The 16016-nt window shown below is 39.3% G+C and overlaps 1 protein-coding gene across 1 annotated transcript in view; it reads right to left on the reverse strand.

The window, feature by feature from the left end:
• Positions 1-2773: 2773 nt before the first annotated feature.
• The window catches only part of LOC126416182 (ubiquitin thioesterase otubain-like), a 74891-nt gene continuing 61648 nt past the window's right edge, over positions 2774-16016 (reverse strand). The window contains exons 5-6 of the mRNA XM_050083763.1: positions 8486-8689; positions 2774-3184 (exon numbers count right to left, since the gene is read on the reverse strand). Coding sequence (XP_049939720.1) covers positions 2987-3184; positions 8486-8689 — 402 coding nt within the window. The 3' untranslated portion in view covers positions 2774-2986. The remainder of the gene's footprint in view (positions 3185-8485; positions 8690-16016) is intronic.

Raw genomic sequence — 16016 nt, forward strand, 5'->3', positions numbered from 1 at the left:
ATAAACAAATCAATGGTACCATACTATGCCAACTTATTTATGGACCATCTGAAGGGATCCTTGCTATCCAATCAACACCTAAAACCCATTATCTGGTTCAGAGATACTGATAACATTTTTATGACCTGAAGTCATGGCAAAAACAACCTTTACTTTTCCCTCCATAACCTCAACAACTACTCCAAAACCCACTTCACTTGGCCCTTCTTAACTCGATGCGCCACCTTCCTAGATGCCAACCTCCACCTCTCAGGTGGCTCCATAGCTATGTCTGTTAACAGTGAGTGCATCAACCACCAGCAGTACCTTAACTTTGACAGCTGTTGCCCATTCCATTTCAGACAATCTCTTCCTTACAGCCTTGCCAGCTGCGACACCGCGCCTGCAGTGGAAAACAGGAATTGTCAAAATATACCAATAATCTTATCAGAGCCTTTATTAGCAGACAATAACCCACCCAGTTCATCCATAAACAGATCTCCCGTGCTGCCTACTCCTTTGACAAAAGTTACCCTGTTAGTCACCAGCAGCACTTTTCTGATCAGCCAGTATCAACCTTGCCTTGAAAAGCTTAACCATATCCTTCACCAGGGCTTCAACTACCTCTTGTTGAGGCTTGAGATGAATACCCTATACAAAATCCTCCCCAGATCACCCACAGTAGTGTTCTGCTGCCCACTCAGCTTATAGAATATCCTTATCCATCACTATTCCTATCCTGCAACCCATGGGTCATTCCCTTGTCATTGACCCAGGTACAAGACCTGTCCCACAGATCCACCCATCACCTTCTACTGCATTACATTCACAAGCATTTCATGCCTAATAAACAACAGCCATGTTACAATCAACTCCCTCTCTACTTTTCTATTCTTTTATCCCCCCCACTCCCTCCACCTCTCTTTCTCTTTTATGCTCTATCCTCTGTACTACACCATCTAGTTGTGCAGCCACTGAGACACCTATCAGAAGACCTTCTTTCCCGTAACCCCCTCCTTATGTCCTTTATACTCAGTGCTAAAGTTAATGCAAAAAATGCTTTGTCTGCATTGGTAGCCATTACCACCAGTGTCAAAATACTTCAGGACAGGTACAGCGTCTGCTTCAGAAGTGAGGTTAAATTGACAACCTTTTTTCGTATGTGTACAGGCTTGTCTGACAAATTTGTGGATAGAAAAGAACAAATTTAACAAACAAGTTTGATTGTGTATGGCACCCTTTATACATCTGGACTGTGGCAGGTCTCCACAGATTGTACTCTAGCAAATTTTTCGCCTCAACAACTATCCACTCCATCATCACGCAGTAAGCCAAGATCCTTTTCTCCGAAGCACAATGTTCTGTTGTCACACCTAACAATGGTTTCTGAAGAACGCTCAGAGTTTATCATAAAAGAGGGCCAACAGCACTGATCAGTCCCCAGCTTGTGAATCTTGGGTTCATCATGCTCTTTCCTAACCTTGCTGGTCGATCTTCCTAGGAGGAAAAAAACACTCAGTCCCTCCATCCTTAAAGTATGGGACAAAAGTTCGGCCTCTGCTGATGCCTCTCTGACTTGGGTGGCCTGACCATTTGCTACACTACCACTGTCATAGCCCTCAGCTTCACTGAGGCACACAAACCCTTCGCATGGCACTGAAGGTGGGTATCCCCTAACTTGGTTGAGATGAAGGGATAGTTCCTAATCTTTCAAGCTGATAGACCAGACACTGCCCTTAGGCCCCCTACATGTTAACCCAGGTACTTCTTGTTATTTTACTATAACAGTATAGAACTCTTGTTGACTGCCAGTCGTGCAACATTGCAACACTTCTAAATACTCTCACAGTTGTTGGGAATATTACCTAACTACTATATTTATTAAATACTATTACAGAATGTGAGAACTGTACACGAAAAAACTATTTCACTTTATGGTCAAGAACTGCAATCAAATCATGGCTTTATTTTTGTTGTGATGTTGTGTAGTACCATGGAAGAACATTAAGTGAAAGTTAGGTGATTCTATTTTTAGAATTTGTTTTCACTGTCTTTTACTGCTTTTGGAGAGAGTTTCTGAAAATGAAAGAATTCAGAATCAGAAAATCTACTTGGAGAGGAAAAAGGGTGTTCTTTGGATTTGTAAGCAGTCCCCTGGAAAAAACACAACTTCTTCAAACAGGTACAAATGAATTTTTGTTTTAAAACCTCCTACTCACCAATCTTTGATTACTTTTTGTTCTTTTGTGAGTGAAATGCTGCTAAAAATAAATTGATACTACACTTTTCTCACAATGTAAACAAACTGCTTCTTAAGAACAAGTGAGCGAGCTCACCTGCAAAATAAATGGGTCAGTAGGATACATTCCCATTTCATATAATGGCCTAATGCATACAGTATGCTCTCAACAACTGGAAAGTATATTATGACAGAAACACGAGGTCAAACTGAAATTTCACTATTTCATATTGCTGATTCATAAAGTGCAAGATGCTCAGCTCTCTCAGCCATGTTAATAAATGTGAGATCAGGGAGAAAATAATTATGAAATTTAAGCCCACAATAAACACTTATTTATAGGCAGTAGTGGCACTTCCTCTCTTATTAATAATCATATTGATACTAATGTGTGTCATCCATGGGATTTGATCATTGGTGTCAAGAACAGATACAATATTGAAACTGTGTTTTTACAGTCATTAATTTGGCATTCAAGTTGCTGTGTGTACATTTAAGTCACGAAAGTCATTTCAGAAGAGTAGTAGTCAAGACGTATAGTTAATGCAGGAGTAAAACAATACAGAAATTTTTATTAAAAATTTATTTTAATGTACATAGCAACTTAATACAAATTTTCTGTAGAACACACTTTGGAATACAGAAATATCCAAAATGCTTGTACAGCACGGGTGGTGCTCCAGTGACAAAATTTGTATGAAAATAAAAACGGTGCACAAAAGAACATCATACTTCAAGCCCCTTTAGCATACGATTAGCCAGCTGTGCTCATGGATACAATATATCATAGTGACCTGGTCGGTACAAAAGATGGACAGCTGGGCTGCAACCTTCTGGAAAATCATGAGCAATCACCTCCACTCCCTCTCCTCTGTCCATGCATCTTACACGAATACCTATGTCCAAAGCTGAGCTAAGGGCTATGATATGAATGTGGTCACTCTCCTTATACATAGGTTCCACTTCCTAAAAAATAATAAAAAATCATTTCTTCTATTGTACAGGTACAACATTTCCATGACATAAGTAAGGGGGAAAAAAATTCACAAATTTAAAGTCTGGACAAAACGATAAATAGATTTAATCATCTTACATACACATTTATGAAAACTTTGGACCATCTCTCACCTGTACAACAGTTCTTATTTGTCTAAGAATTGCGTTACATGAATTATGAAATTTGGCCTAACTTTTTGTAGGATAGGTTACTAAAGCAATTTTAATAAGAACAAAATTTTACACATAATGGATGTTATTAAAAAATCCTTGACGACGACATAAATACCTGTGGTACATATAATGAGGTGACAAAAGTCATGGGATACCTCCCAATACCTTATCCGACCTTTTGCCCAGCATTGTGCAGCAACTCAACATGGCATGGACTCAACAAGCTGTTGGAAGTCCCCTGCAAAAACACTGAGCCAAGCTGCCACTTACAGCTATTCATAATTGCGAAAGTGTTGCTGGTGCAGGATTTTGGAACTGACCTCTCAATTACATGCCATAACTGTTTGATGGGATTCATATAAGGTGTTCTGAGTGGCCAAGTCATTCACTTCGTTGGTCCAGAATGTTCTTTAAACCAATTGTGGCCTGGTTTGGAAACATGAAGTCCATGAATGGCAGCATCTCTGCTATATGGTGAGTAGCAACTATCCTTTTTGCAACATTGCTACAGTCCATCCTAGATTTTCTATTGTTAGAGTTGCTTGTCTGTTAGCACTGACAACTCTATGCAAAAGCCACTGATATCAATTATTAAGTTATGGTTGTCGGTCACTGTGTTGTCTGTGGTAAGAGGTAATCCCTGAAGTGTGGTATTCTCGGCACACTCTCGACACTGTGGATCTCGGAATATTGAATTCCCTAATAATTTTCAAAATGCATCTAGCTTTAACTACAATTCCTCATTCAAAGTCTGTTAATTCCCATCATGCAGCTCTTAATCACATTGGAAAACCATTTCACATGAATCACCCTAGTGCAAATGACATCTCCACCAATGCACTGACCTTTTATACCTCGAGTACACAATACTACCACCATCTGTAAATGTGCATACCACTATCCGATAGCTTCTGTCACCTCATTGTATTTTAAAGTGTGAATTTAGGTGCACAAATCCATCTTTATGATTATCAAATATAAATATTATTTCTTGTTGCACAGAGGCTTCACTCATCATTCCAGTCTCCATATATGCATCATAAATGTTTGAGACTTGGAAAGATCTCTGGAATCATATAGTTTCATTTGATGAAATCTGCTACACCTGGGTTTATACAGTCGAAGAGCCTCTGCAATGCTGTTCTAGTGCCTGGAAGGCACAGTGATTAGTGCATGTGCCTAGTGAGATATACACTCAGGTTTTCATCTAGGCCATAGTACAAATTTTCATTTGTCACTTTGGTCTGCATATATACAACTAACAGACAGTGTCAGATTCAATGAATGGAATTCCATTTTAAAATCTCTTAATAGCTATTTTTATCTTTTGCATGTATGGTTCCACAGCTACTGAGAACTTACTGAGGGAAGTTACTGTTCTGTGTAGGGTGTTTTAAATTTAGAAATACATACCTTATATCATGCTTCATTGGTATTAGCTAATTTGAACCCCCACAGTATTTTAAAGCAATGTGTAGTGAAACACATGACAAAATTTACAGTAGCTTCAAGAATGGAAAATAAAGTCAGAAATGTACAAAACTTTTTACACCCCTCCATCAGTGAAAAACTGTAGTCACATAACATATCTTACATACATTACTGTGGAGGAAGCACCATCACGTGCTATCCCTAATAATGGTTATTTATGAATGTGGTGGCAACAGGCATAACCAGCATACACATTAACAGTTAGTACAATTCACATAAAAAAGTAAAAATATGATTTATGTTTGGCATTACTGTCAAATGATGTTACAACTTACTTTAACAGATATGAATTTCATATGCAGAATGATGAAATCCAATTCTTTTGCGGGTCTTTATTGCTGTGCCAACATAACCCACATTATTATCCAGTAGTTCACATTTCAAATAAAACTGGACACGACATGGTCAATGTCTAAAAATCAAATGGCATACGTGTCAGCAAATATGACTCCACAACTGTGTCATCAGAGACATAGAAAAATAGCTTAAACAAAAGAAAAACATGCAAATTAGCATCTCTTAAAACAGTAGTACAACATGTAAGCCTTTATAAACATGTATTTATTTCCTTTGTTTCAGCTATCTGTCATATTCACTGACGTATTCCATTTGATTTTTCGATGTCAACGACGTCACATCTAGTTTTATTTGAAATGTGAACTAATGAATTTTAATGCGGTTTACGACGCTGGCACAGTGACAAAGACCTTCATGAGGGTTGGATTTTATCATTTTACGTACGGAGTTCACATCTGTGAAAGTAAATTGTAATGTCATTTGATAGTAATACCAAATATAATTCATATTTTTACTTTTTTATGTAAATCTTGCTAACTAGTGATGTATATGTAGATTGTGCCCATTACCACCACATTCATAAGTAATCTTTGTTAGGGTTAAGATTAGATGGTGCTTTCTTCACTATAATGTGTGGAAGGTAAGATAAGTGATTACAATTTTTCACTGTGACAGAGGTGCGAAGAAAGTTTATATATAGCTTTCTGACTATATTTTCTATTCTTGAAGCTGTTGTAAGTTTTGTCATTCGCTTCACTACCAGGTAGCTTGAAAATTATCTAACAGCGAAAAAGCCCAAAATAAAGTGTTTATTTCAAAAATAAAAATAGCCTATGGGAGACAATGACTTCCCTCAATAGAGCTATTGTCTATTGAAGGGCTTTTTAAAATACAAAAGAGGTGATATTTCAAAAATTTCTTACTGCCCCTCTTAATTATTAAACAAACATCTTGTAGACCAAAGTGCATACTGTACTATTATTCGCACGATCTATACTAATGGAGCCTATCTGGAGATCTAGAAGTTATGTAGGTTCTTTAAAGCATCTGCACATACAAATAAATATTCGCGCAGTCCCCATGCTGCAAAGATTTGTAGGGAGGCATGATTATCTGAGTAAGACTGTTGAAGGGACAACTATCATTTTTCTTACGTAACTCATTTGTGTTTTTCCACCGATCTCTGTGTCTGTCAGTCTTCTGAGCTGATGAAAGACATATGCAATTGAGTCATCTCAGTATTGTGTAAAGCTCTAACATGTGGAAGTCTCAAGCTTTCATTCTACTATCGAGCTACATCCTAATTTCCTTCTCCCAAAGTGATGGCGACTTGCATTTTGAAATTCAGCTCTTCCAAGAGGAAGTCAACTCTAAGACAGAAGACCACTGCAGCCACACTGGTACACCGGTACTGTTTTACATCGTCAGCAGAAAAGGTACATACCAAGTCGCACACCAAAACAAAAGGAGTTTACACTTAAGTATTGTTTCAGAATTGCACAATATTCTTAAAAAGCATGCATCTATACCTGCATGTGTTTCTGGGCATCCAATTCCTGGTACAGCTAGACGTGCATTAACAGTTACCGCACATTTGGTAAATCCAATTCTCTCTCTACCCAACCAGTATAAAGTATGACACTTTTGGTTGGGTTGATATTTGTTTGCTTGCTGATGGCCCATACAAATAACTGGAAGTGTTCTAATATCCTGCTACATTAGACTTACATGGTCAGTTTGGATTTAAGTATAGAAACTTGTGTTTTGCAAGCTACACTTTTAATGGCTGAGCCACCCAGGCACAACTCACAATCCAATCTCACAGTTTACTTCTTCCAGTAACCCCTCTCTACAGTACAGGAGAGCTGGTGGCATTCATCAACCTCTAGCCTAACGATATATGAGGATCAGTTAAATGAAAACCGAACACTCACCACAACAGGACCATGGAATGATTTCATTCAAAAGTAATCACCACACCATTAAGACATTTATCCCACTGCAAGACGAGACTACCAATTCCTGTATGGCTGCTGCCTGATCCACTACTGCACCCACTCTAGCACTTCCTCATCTGACAAACTGAGGTCCACGTATGTCTCTCCTCAAGTTGCCAAAGATGTAAAAATCACATAGTGATTCCAACAGCCCAATGGGAAATGGCAAAGCCAACACAGGAAACATCCCACATTTCCCCAACCAGAAATCCAAAATTGTTCACACAAGTTCCGGTAAGCTCATGATGGCCACCTCCTCTGAGTGCAATGGGCCCTTCGCTTATCGAGTTCCTCAATCGTGGAACCACAATTGGTGCACAGTGCTATGAAGACACTTTGCAGAAACTGCAATGTGTCAAAGTCATAATGCCCAGGAATGCTGTCAGAGAATCATCCTGTTGCATAATAATGCTCACCCCCACACTGCCAATCAGATGACAGCTACACTTCAGCGATTTTTACATCTTTGGCAACCTGAAAAGAGATGTGTGAAAATCCATTTCAGTCGGGCAAGGAAGAGTGGGTGCGGCTGTGGATCCATCAACAGCCAACCATGTTTAGCAAAACAGGAATTGATTGTTTTGTCTTCCAGTGGGATAAATATCTGAACGGTTCAGTGATTCTTTTTGAATGGAATCACTGGTCCTGTTGTGGCGGGTTTCGGTTTTCATTTGACTGTTCCCTACAGAAAAAACAGATGCAGACAAGAGACAGCAAAACATTTTCTATCAACATGATGCTCAAGATTGATTTCTACCATACACTGTCAGCTTCCATACCCTTTGTCTCACAAGCTCTAGTTTGTTCTATGAGCCATTTGACATTTACTGCTATATATAGCAATACACGTTACTAGAAAGTTAGACAATGGAAACTCTAGGTTGGAATATCAACAATATTAGGGAAAGAACAGATTGTTACATGCCACAACTCATCAGGACATCTTTAAAATTGCATAAATAATATCCATAGAATTCAAGTTATCTCCTGGAAATACTACTAGTCAAACTAGTTTAAACTGCACAAATAACACCAAAATCATTTCTGAAATACTGTCGAAGACTGTTACTGAAATTAGTCATGATCTTCAACAACAGCACAATTATCAAAGGCTTATCTAATGAAAACATGGAAAGCTAATTATTATGGCTGCTTATTATTTAATAGCAAGTTTTCTTTTTTAATCTACGAAATCCAGTAAATTTATATACTTTAAACTGAAGTGTGACTATGTTTTGAAATTCTGACAACACTTTACCCTTACACATCACATTTTATAAAAGAAAAAAAAAGGAAAAAAAAAAGTTCTCACCTGATGACAAAAATCAGCAATTGAACGATCTCCCTCTATAAAATGTTGGTAAAATTCTGAATCCTTCTGAAGCTGTCCAGAAGTTATTAGGCGGAGATACACTACAATATAATCTGAATAGCCTTGTTCATTAAATAGTTTATGTAAATCTTTCTGTGAAAATACATCACTGCCTTCTCCAACACGATCCAATACTTCCATGAACTGCAAGAAAGGAAATTTCATAGGTAATTTAACCAAAACTAAAGCTTATACTTCACATAAGAGTTCAAAATGTCTCCATAGCATCATGAGGCATCACACACAAACTCAAAATAATGAACAGCAAGTCAAAGAACAATTGTTTTCTCCCAAATGCTTGTCACAAATCATAGAACTCCAATTGGAACAAAAAGAAAATAACCAAAAGAAAATTCTTTGTAACACACAAACGCCACAAAAGTGTGAATAGTCTCCCATCATGCATGCAAACTCTCATTCAAAGTTCTATGAGTGTACTGAAACAGACAGAAGAAGATAACTTATTATCAGTATTTTATAACTGCAGGGGCTTTTCCACCTATCTTCCCACTATACACTATGTCTTTATATGCATGCAGTCTATCTACTGTTGAGTGTTAACCATTCGTTTGACTGGTGGCTCTTCAAACTGAGGAGAGACCAATTGCATCAGTGTTATCCCATCACGCAGGAGATCTCCAACTTTATTACTTTTACTAAAATTATTTCACCTGTTATTAACTGATACTATACTAAAGGGTGGTTTTGAAAAAAAAAAAAAAAAAAAAAGCCATAGTCATTTTTGGTCATGGTTGTCTGAAAACAATTTTGCTCATCGAGAACAATGTTCCAGGCTCAATACTTGCCAGAGTCACACCCAACGAATGTCGAAGAGGAACCTGCTGCATGCTCGCACCTGTCTTATATGACATGAAAGATGCTGAACACAGTGAGAACTGAGCAGTCATGATGCAGACACCTCCGGAAATATGGCTCAGCACTGATGATGAAATTTGCCAGTGTGGTGACCTACAGGATACATGCACAATCTGTGATCTTGCTACAGGTAACAATAAACAAACCTGTTATAAACTTGGGCACCCTTTATGTTTTCTGACTTACTCGTCCCTCTTAACTGATCCCTCTTAGGCTGTATAAACCACATGATTGGGTAATAATACGTAAGAGTTCAAAGATATATATATATATATATATATATATATATATATATATATATATATATATATATATATATAAAAAAACAAAGATGATGTGACTTACCAAATGAAAGTGCTGGCAGGTCGACAGACACACAAACAAACACAAACATACACACAAAATTCAAGCTTTCGCAACAAACTGTTGCCTCATCAGGAAAGAGGGAAGGAGAGGGAAAGACGAAAGGATGTGGGTTTTAAGGGAGAGGGTAAGGAGTCATTCCAATCCCGGGAGCGGAAAGACTTACCTTAGGGGGAAAAAAAGGACGGGTATACACTCGCGCGCGCACACACACACACACACACACACACACACACACACACACACACACACACACACACACACACACATCCACCCACACATATACAGACACAAGCAGACATATTTGAAGACAAAGAGTTTGGGCAGAGATGTCAGTCGAGGCAGAAGTGCAGAGGCAAAGATGATGTTAAATGACAGGTGAGGTATGAGTGGCGGCAACTTGAAATTAGCGGAGATTGAGGCCTGGTGGATAACGGGAAGAGAGGATATATTGAAGAGCAAGTTCCCATCTCCGGAGTTCGGATAGGTTGGTGTTAGTGGGAAGTATCCAGATAACCCGGACGGTGTAACACTGTGCCAAGATGTGCTGGCCGTGCACCAAGGCATGTTTAGCCACAGGGTGATCCTCATTACCAACAAACACTGTCTGCCTGTGTCCATTCATGTGAATGGACAGTTTGTTACTGGTCATTCCCACATAGAATGCGTCACAGTGTAGGCAGGTCAGTTGGTAGATCACGTGGGTGCTCTCACACGTGGCTCTGCCTTTGATCGTGTACACCTTCCGGGTTACAGGACTGGAGTAGGTGCTGGTGGGAGGGTGCATGGGACAGGTTTTACATCGGGGGCGGTTACAAGGATAGGAGCCAGAGGGCAGGGAGAGTGGTTTGGGGATTTCATAGGGATGAACTAACAGGTTACGAAGGTTAGGTGGACGGCGGAAAGACACTCTTGGTGGAGTGGGGAGGATTTCATGAAGGATGGATCTCATTTCAGGGCAGGATTTGAGGAAGTCGTATCCCTGCTGGAGAGCCACATTCAGAGTCTGGTCCAGTCCCGGAAAGTATCCTGTCACAAGTGGGGCACTTTTGTGGTTCTTCTGTGGGGGATTCTGGGTTCGAGGGGATGAGGAAGTGGCTCTGGTTATTTGCTTCTGTACCAGGTCGGGAGGGTAGTTGCGGGATGCGAAGGCTGTTGTCAGGTTGTTCGTGTAATGGTTCAGGGATTCCGGACTGGAGCAGATTCGTTTGCCACGAAGACCTAGGCTGTAGGGAAGGGACCGTTTGATGTGGAATGGGTGGCAGCTGTCATAATGGAGGTACTGTTGCTTGTTGGTGGGTTTGATGTGGACGGACGTGTGAAGCTGGCCATTGGACAGGTGGAGGTCAACGTCAAGGAAAGTGGCATGGGATTTGGAGTAGGGCAAGGTGAATCTGATGGAACCAAAGGAGTTGAGGTTGGAGAGGAAATTCTGAAGTTCTTCTTCACTGTGAGTCCAGATCATGAAGATGTCATCAATAAATCTTCGCCCTAGCCAGATTACGCTCCCATATGATTCAAGTCCAAAAAACAACTTGAATCATATGCGTTCAAGTCAAAACTATAGAACACGAAGACAGAGAGGAGTTAAAAAATGACTATATGTGAGTCCCAAGTGACATAAGAGAAGACAGCTAAAAACAGGCATGTGGAAAAAGGGCTAAAATAGACAGCATACAGAAACGGAGGTCCAAAACTAAAAATTAAATGGCCTTCACCATACTGCTTTGGCGGATAAAAAGTAAAACGCGGTTGACAGCCGTGCGTCATTAGCTGAAACAGCCGATTACTCGGACGGCAAACCCAAGCGGGAGAGCCGAGAGGAGGTCGTCCAAGTCACTGCAAGAGGCTTAATAAGCCGAAGCTTATTCCCGCGAAGGGAGGACCATTGGCAATGCAAAAGGAACACCACCTCCTGAAAGATGGCAACATAGAGATCATCGGTGGGAACATAGGAAGTCGTGGGCTGAGGTATGAGGACTGCACCCTTGGCAGCAGCATCAGCAGCCCCATTTCCTGGCAGACCGACATGACCAGGAACCCACAGAAACATCACACTGGCTCCACAAAGAGTGATCAAGTGACAGTTTTCCTGGACCCGCTGCACTAAGAGATGGGCAGTGTACAGCGCACACAACTCTGAAGGGCGCCGAGTGACTGAGCAGAGGACACAACTGAAAAGTCAATGTTGCCAAATGTACTCCATGGCCTGATACAGGGTGAAGGGCTTGGCTGTAAATACTGAGCAGTGTGCCGGAAGCCAATCAAAAGACACGAGTGCCAATGGCGAAGGCACACCCGACCCCACGGTCGATCGGAGAGCCATCTGTTGTAATGGCACTTTGACTACCCCGTCTCCGCCAATACAAAGATATAATTTACGATCGCGCATGCGGAAGAGCGCTGCGCCAGCGACCAATTTTTATAAATAATTTTTTTTTTTCTTTCACGTAGGTTTTGTTTTTAACAGCTAATTGATTACTCTCTCTCTTGTCTTGATACGAAAGACGTGTATTTCTCCGCGCTGTGTTGAATGCGCTTTTGGGTGGAAATTAAAATTATATTACAAAGCGAATCTGTGAATTGATCATGACAGTGACAACTTGAAGAAGTTTTCAACAGACGGAGAAAAGTGAAAGACGGGTTGTCCTACAAGGGAATTACGAGGACAGACATGAAGACTATATTGTAATTAGTATTGCGTTTCTAACAAGATTGTAAGGTAAATTTCCACTAGTTTCTGATGCTATTTCCGTACAGTCGTTTTTTGTAGTGTTCCCGACCCGGTCTGCCATGCACGGTCAAATTACAGCACTATCTCAATCAATAATACGAAGTCTGCCTTATCCATAACTGAAACCACCAAAATTAAAAACCCAATCAGATTTTCTATTTTATATTTTCACGGCAGAACCCCGAGTAAAGGAAACACTACAATTGGCGTCCTGGTGACAGGACTTACAATCTCCGGATTTGATACAAGTGCAATTATTATAACTTTTGGACATTTTGTCTAATTTTAATCACTTAATAGCATCAGAAAATGAATTTGGACTAAGTCTCATTCATTTAAATTTTAACGTTACGTGCATGAAATTTACAACAATATTGTTTTGCCTGTTATTAATTTGTGTTAATTTTCATTCTCATGCTGAGGAAATTAATTTGTTAAAAAAAAAAAAAAGAAAAGGAAAAGGACAACGTTCCATAAAATAACTTGCAGGGAGACGAAAGAAAAATTTTGGATTGAAAACTGTATATCTGACACTACATTTGCAACATAAGACTGAAGAACAAAAAAAAATTGGTGAGTACAGAAATTTATATTTTTTCCAGTTTCAAGCAGCCATCTGTACTTCCTTTATTCCGATCCATTTATTTCGAAATTATTTTTCCTAATTGTAGTTAAAATTGATTTACTATTATTGCAAATGATAAGTGAAGAGCATATTCAGTCATTTATTTGTGAGAGGGAAATTTCAGTACCAGTTTAATAATTCAATTTCTAATTAAAAATCATATAGAAATATCCATTTCCATAAAAGAAATTTCAGATTTCAACATATCATATTTTAAAATTTTTTTTTGCCATTGGAAAATTTTATTTGCAATTAATTACGAAAATCGCAAGATGGACGCTAGACGTGTAGAAATTGTTTCCGCGGACGAGCTTAGTGAAAGTAACACATAGCAAAACATGTCAGACAGTCAAATGAATATTGAACTTAATAGTGAGGATGTTCAAGACATAATTTTACCGAATCGATTAAGACAACAACCCCTATATTTAAACAGATATACAGGTGAATGGAGAGTGAGTACTATGCGACAAAACGCAACATTGACAACGTCAACTTCAGAACCAGACATCAATGAGAGACAAAAAAATGCCGAAACGAAGACACAGGACTCTGACATGCTCAAACAGATTCTGAAGTTACTTGGTGACCGAAACAGAAAATTTGACGCTTTAGACGACAATTTAAAACGTGACATTGGGAAATTTGACACTAAATTCGATGAACTGACACGGGACATAAAACAAAATTTTGAAAAACAATCGAGACAAATTGCCGACTTGACAGAAACCACCAGTAGTCTTGGAAGGAAATTTACTGACTTATCAGACAAGGTTATGAGACAAGAAAAGGTATTTATGGAATTCAGTGACGAGACAAAAACTGACTTACAACGATGTAATGAGAAATTGTTAACAGCAGTTTTTGAACAACAGAAAACCAGTACCCAAGTTGACGAATTATGACAGTCACACAATTCCGTAAAAACAAACCAAGAACACTTAGACCTGACGATTACAGACCTTTCAGACAGATTAAATGATGTAACATAGGAGCAGAAATCCTTACAGGAAAAGTTAGAAAAACTTGAAGAAAGAGCAGATGTAGCATCTTTAAAGAATGACAACTCTAGCAGAGAGCCTTGTACATGAATGCAAATTATGTGATGATTATTTAGATGAGAAGTTTGAGACAATGACACAGATCATTTTAGATAAGACAAAGGAACAAGTAAAGGGAGAAACAGATAATATTCAGAAAGAGGTACGTAAACTTAAAGAAAATGTAATACCAAGTTTGTCAGTGATACCAAAACCCATAACAGGCAACCAAAACACAAATGAGAATCCGAATAATGCTACACCCAGCACACAGCCGAAAATAGGATTACCAATGAGTGATACAAATCCCAATGAACCATTTTCAATGCTACCACAAGATCAAAATTATTATCAGACATCACCACATACTATACACAGTTTGACACAAAATGCAGGACCCATAATACCATCGGGAGTAGCTGATGAAACATTAGTACGACATGGATACTTTCAGACATTTTCATGTGATGAGAAAGACAAAGTGCATCCGATTGTTTTCATCCGCTCTTTTGACGGTATTTTCCTGAGACATCGGTTAGAAGCTGATAAAATTCGATATGTTACAAATTTGTTACATGGAAGAGCAGCTAAGTGGGGAGCAGCAATGAAAAAACAATGTTTAACATTTGAACAGTTTGAACAAGCATTTCTTGAGGAATTCTTATCGATCACAGAACAACAAAGTTTAAAACGAGAAGTATACAATCCAGAAATTTACAACCCGAAGAAAGAGACTTTACGTCAATACTTTGAACGCTACCTAGACAAAACATTATATTGGAAAAAACCAGCAGATTTACCAGACGTAATTAGAACACTTAAAAGCCACTTACCATTTCCTTACCGCGATAAATTAATAGGAGTATCCGAGGACAACATAAAGAATTTTTTCAGTTATGTTGATGAGATAGATGTTGTTAACAGAGATGAAATCAGGAATTTCAATCAATTGTATCTGATCCATCCAAGAAATTCGCGTATGCACAACAACAGAAATGACAGAGGCTATTGGAATCCGCCTCCGAAACCACAACAAAACATCTACATCTACATCTACATCTACATCTATACTCCGTGAGCCACCTTACGGTGTGTGGCGGAGGGTACTTATTGTACCACTATCTGATCCCCCCTTCCCTGTTCCATTCACGAATTGTGCGTGGAAAGAACGACTGCTTGTAAGTCTCCGTATTTGCTCTAATTTCTCGGATCTTTTCGTTGTGATCATTACGCGAGATATATGTGGGCGGTAGTAATATGTTGCCCATCTCTTCCCGGAATGTGCTCTCTCGTAATTTCGATAATAAACCTCTCCGTATTGCGTAACGCCTTTCTTGAAGTGTCCACCACTGGAGCTTGTTCAGCATCTCCGTAACGCTCTCGCGCTGACTAAATGTCCCCATGACGAATCGCGCTGCTTTTCGCTGGATCATGTCTATCTCTTCTATTAATCCAACCTGGTAAGGGTCCCATACTGATGAGCAATACTCAAGAATCGGACGAACAAGCGTTTTGTAAGCTACTTCTTTCGTCGATGAGTCACATTTTCTTAGAATTCTTCCTATGAATCTCAACCTGGCGCCTGCTTTTCCCACTATTTGTTTTATGTGATCATTCCACTTCAGATCGCTCCGGATAGTAACTCCTAAGTATTTTACGGTCGTTACCGCTTCCAATGATTTACCACCTATGGCATAATCGTACTGGAATGGATTTCTGCCCCTACGTATGCGCATTATATTACATTTATCTACGTTTAGGGAAAGCTGCCAGCTGTCGCACCATGCATTAATCCTCTGCAGGTCCTTCTGGAGTACGTACGAGTCTTCTGAT

The sequence above is a fragment of the Schistocerca serialis genome, chromosome 8 (genome assembly GCF_023864345.2).
Source record: "Schistocerca serialis cubense isolate TAMUIC-IGC-003099 chromosome 8, iqSchSeri2.2, whole genome shotgun sequence".
NCBI lineage: Eukaryota > Metazoa > Arthropoda > Insecta > Orthoptera > Acrididae > Schistocerca > Schistocerca serialis.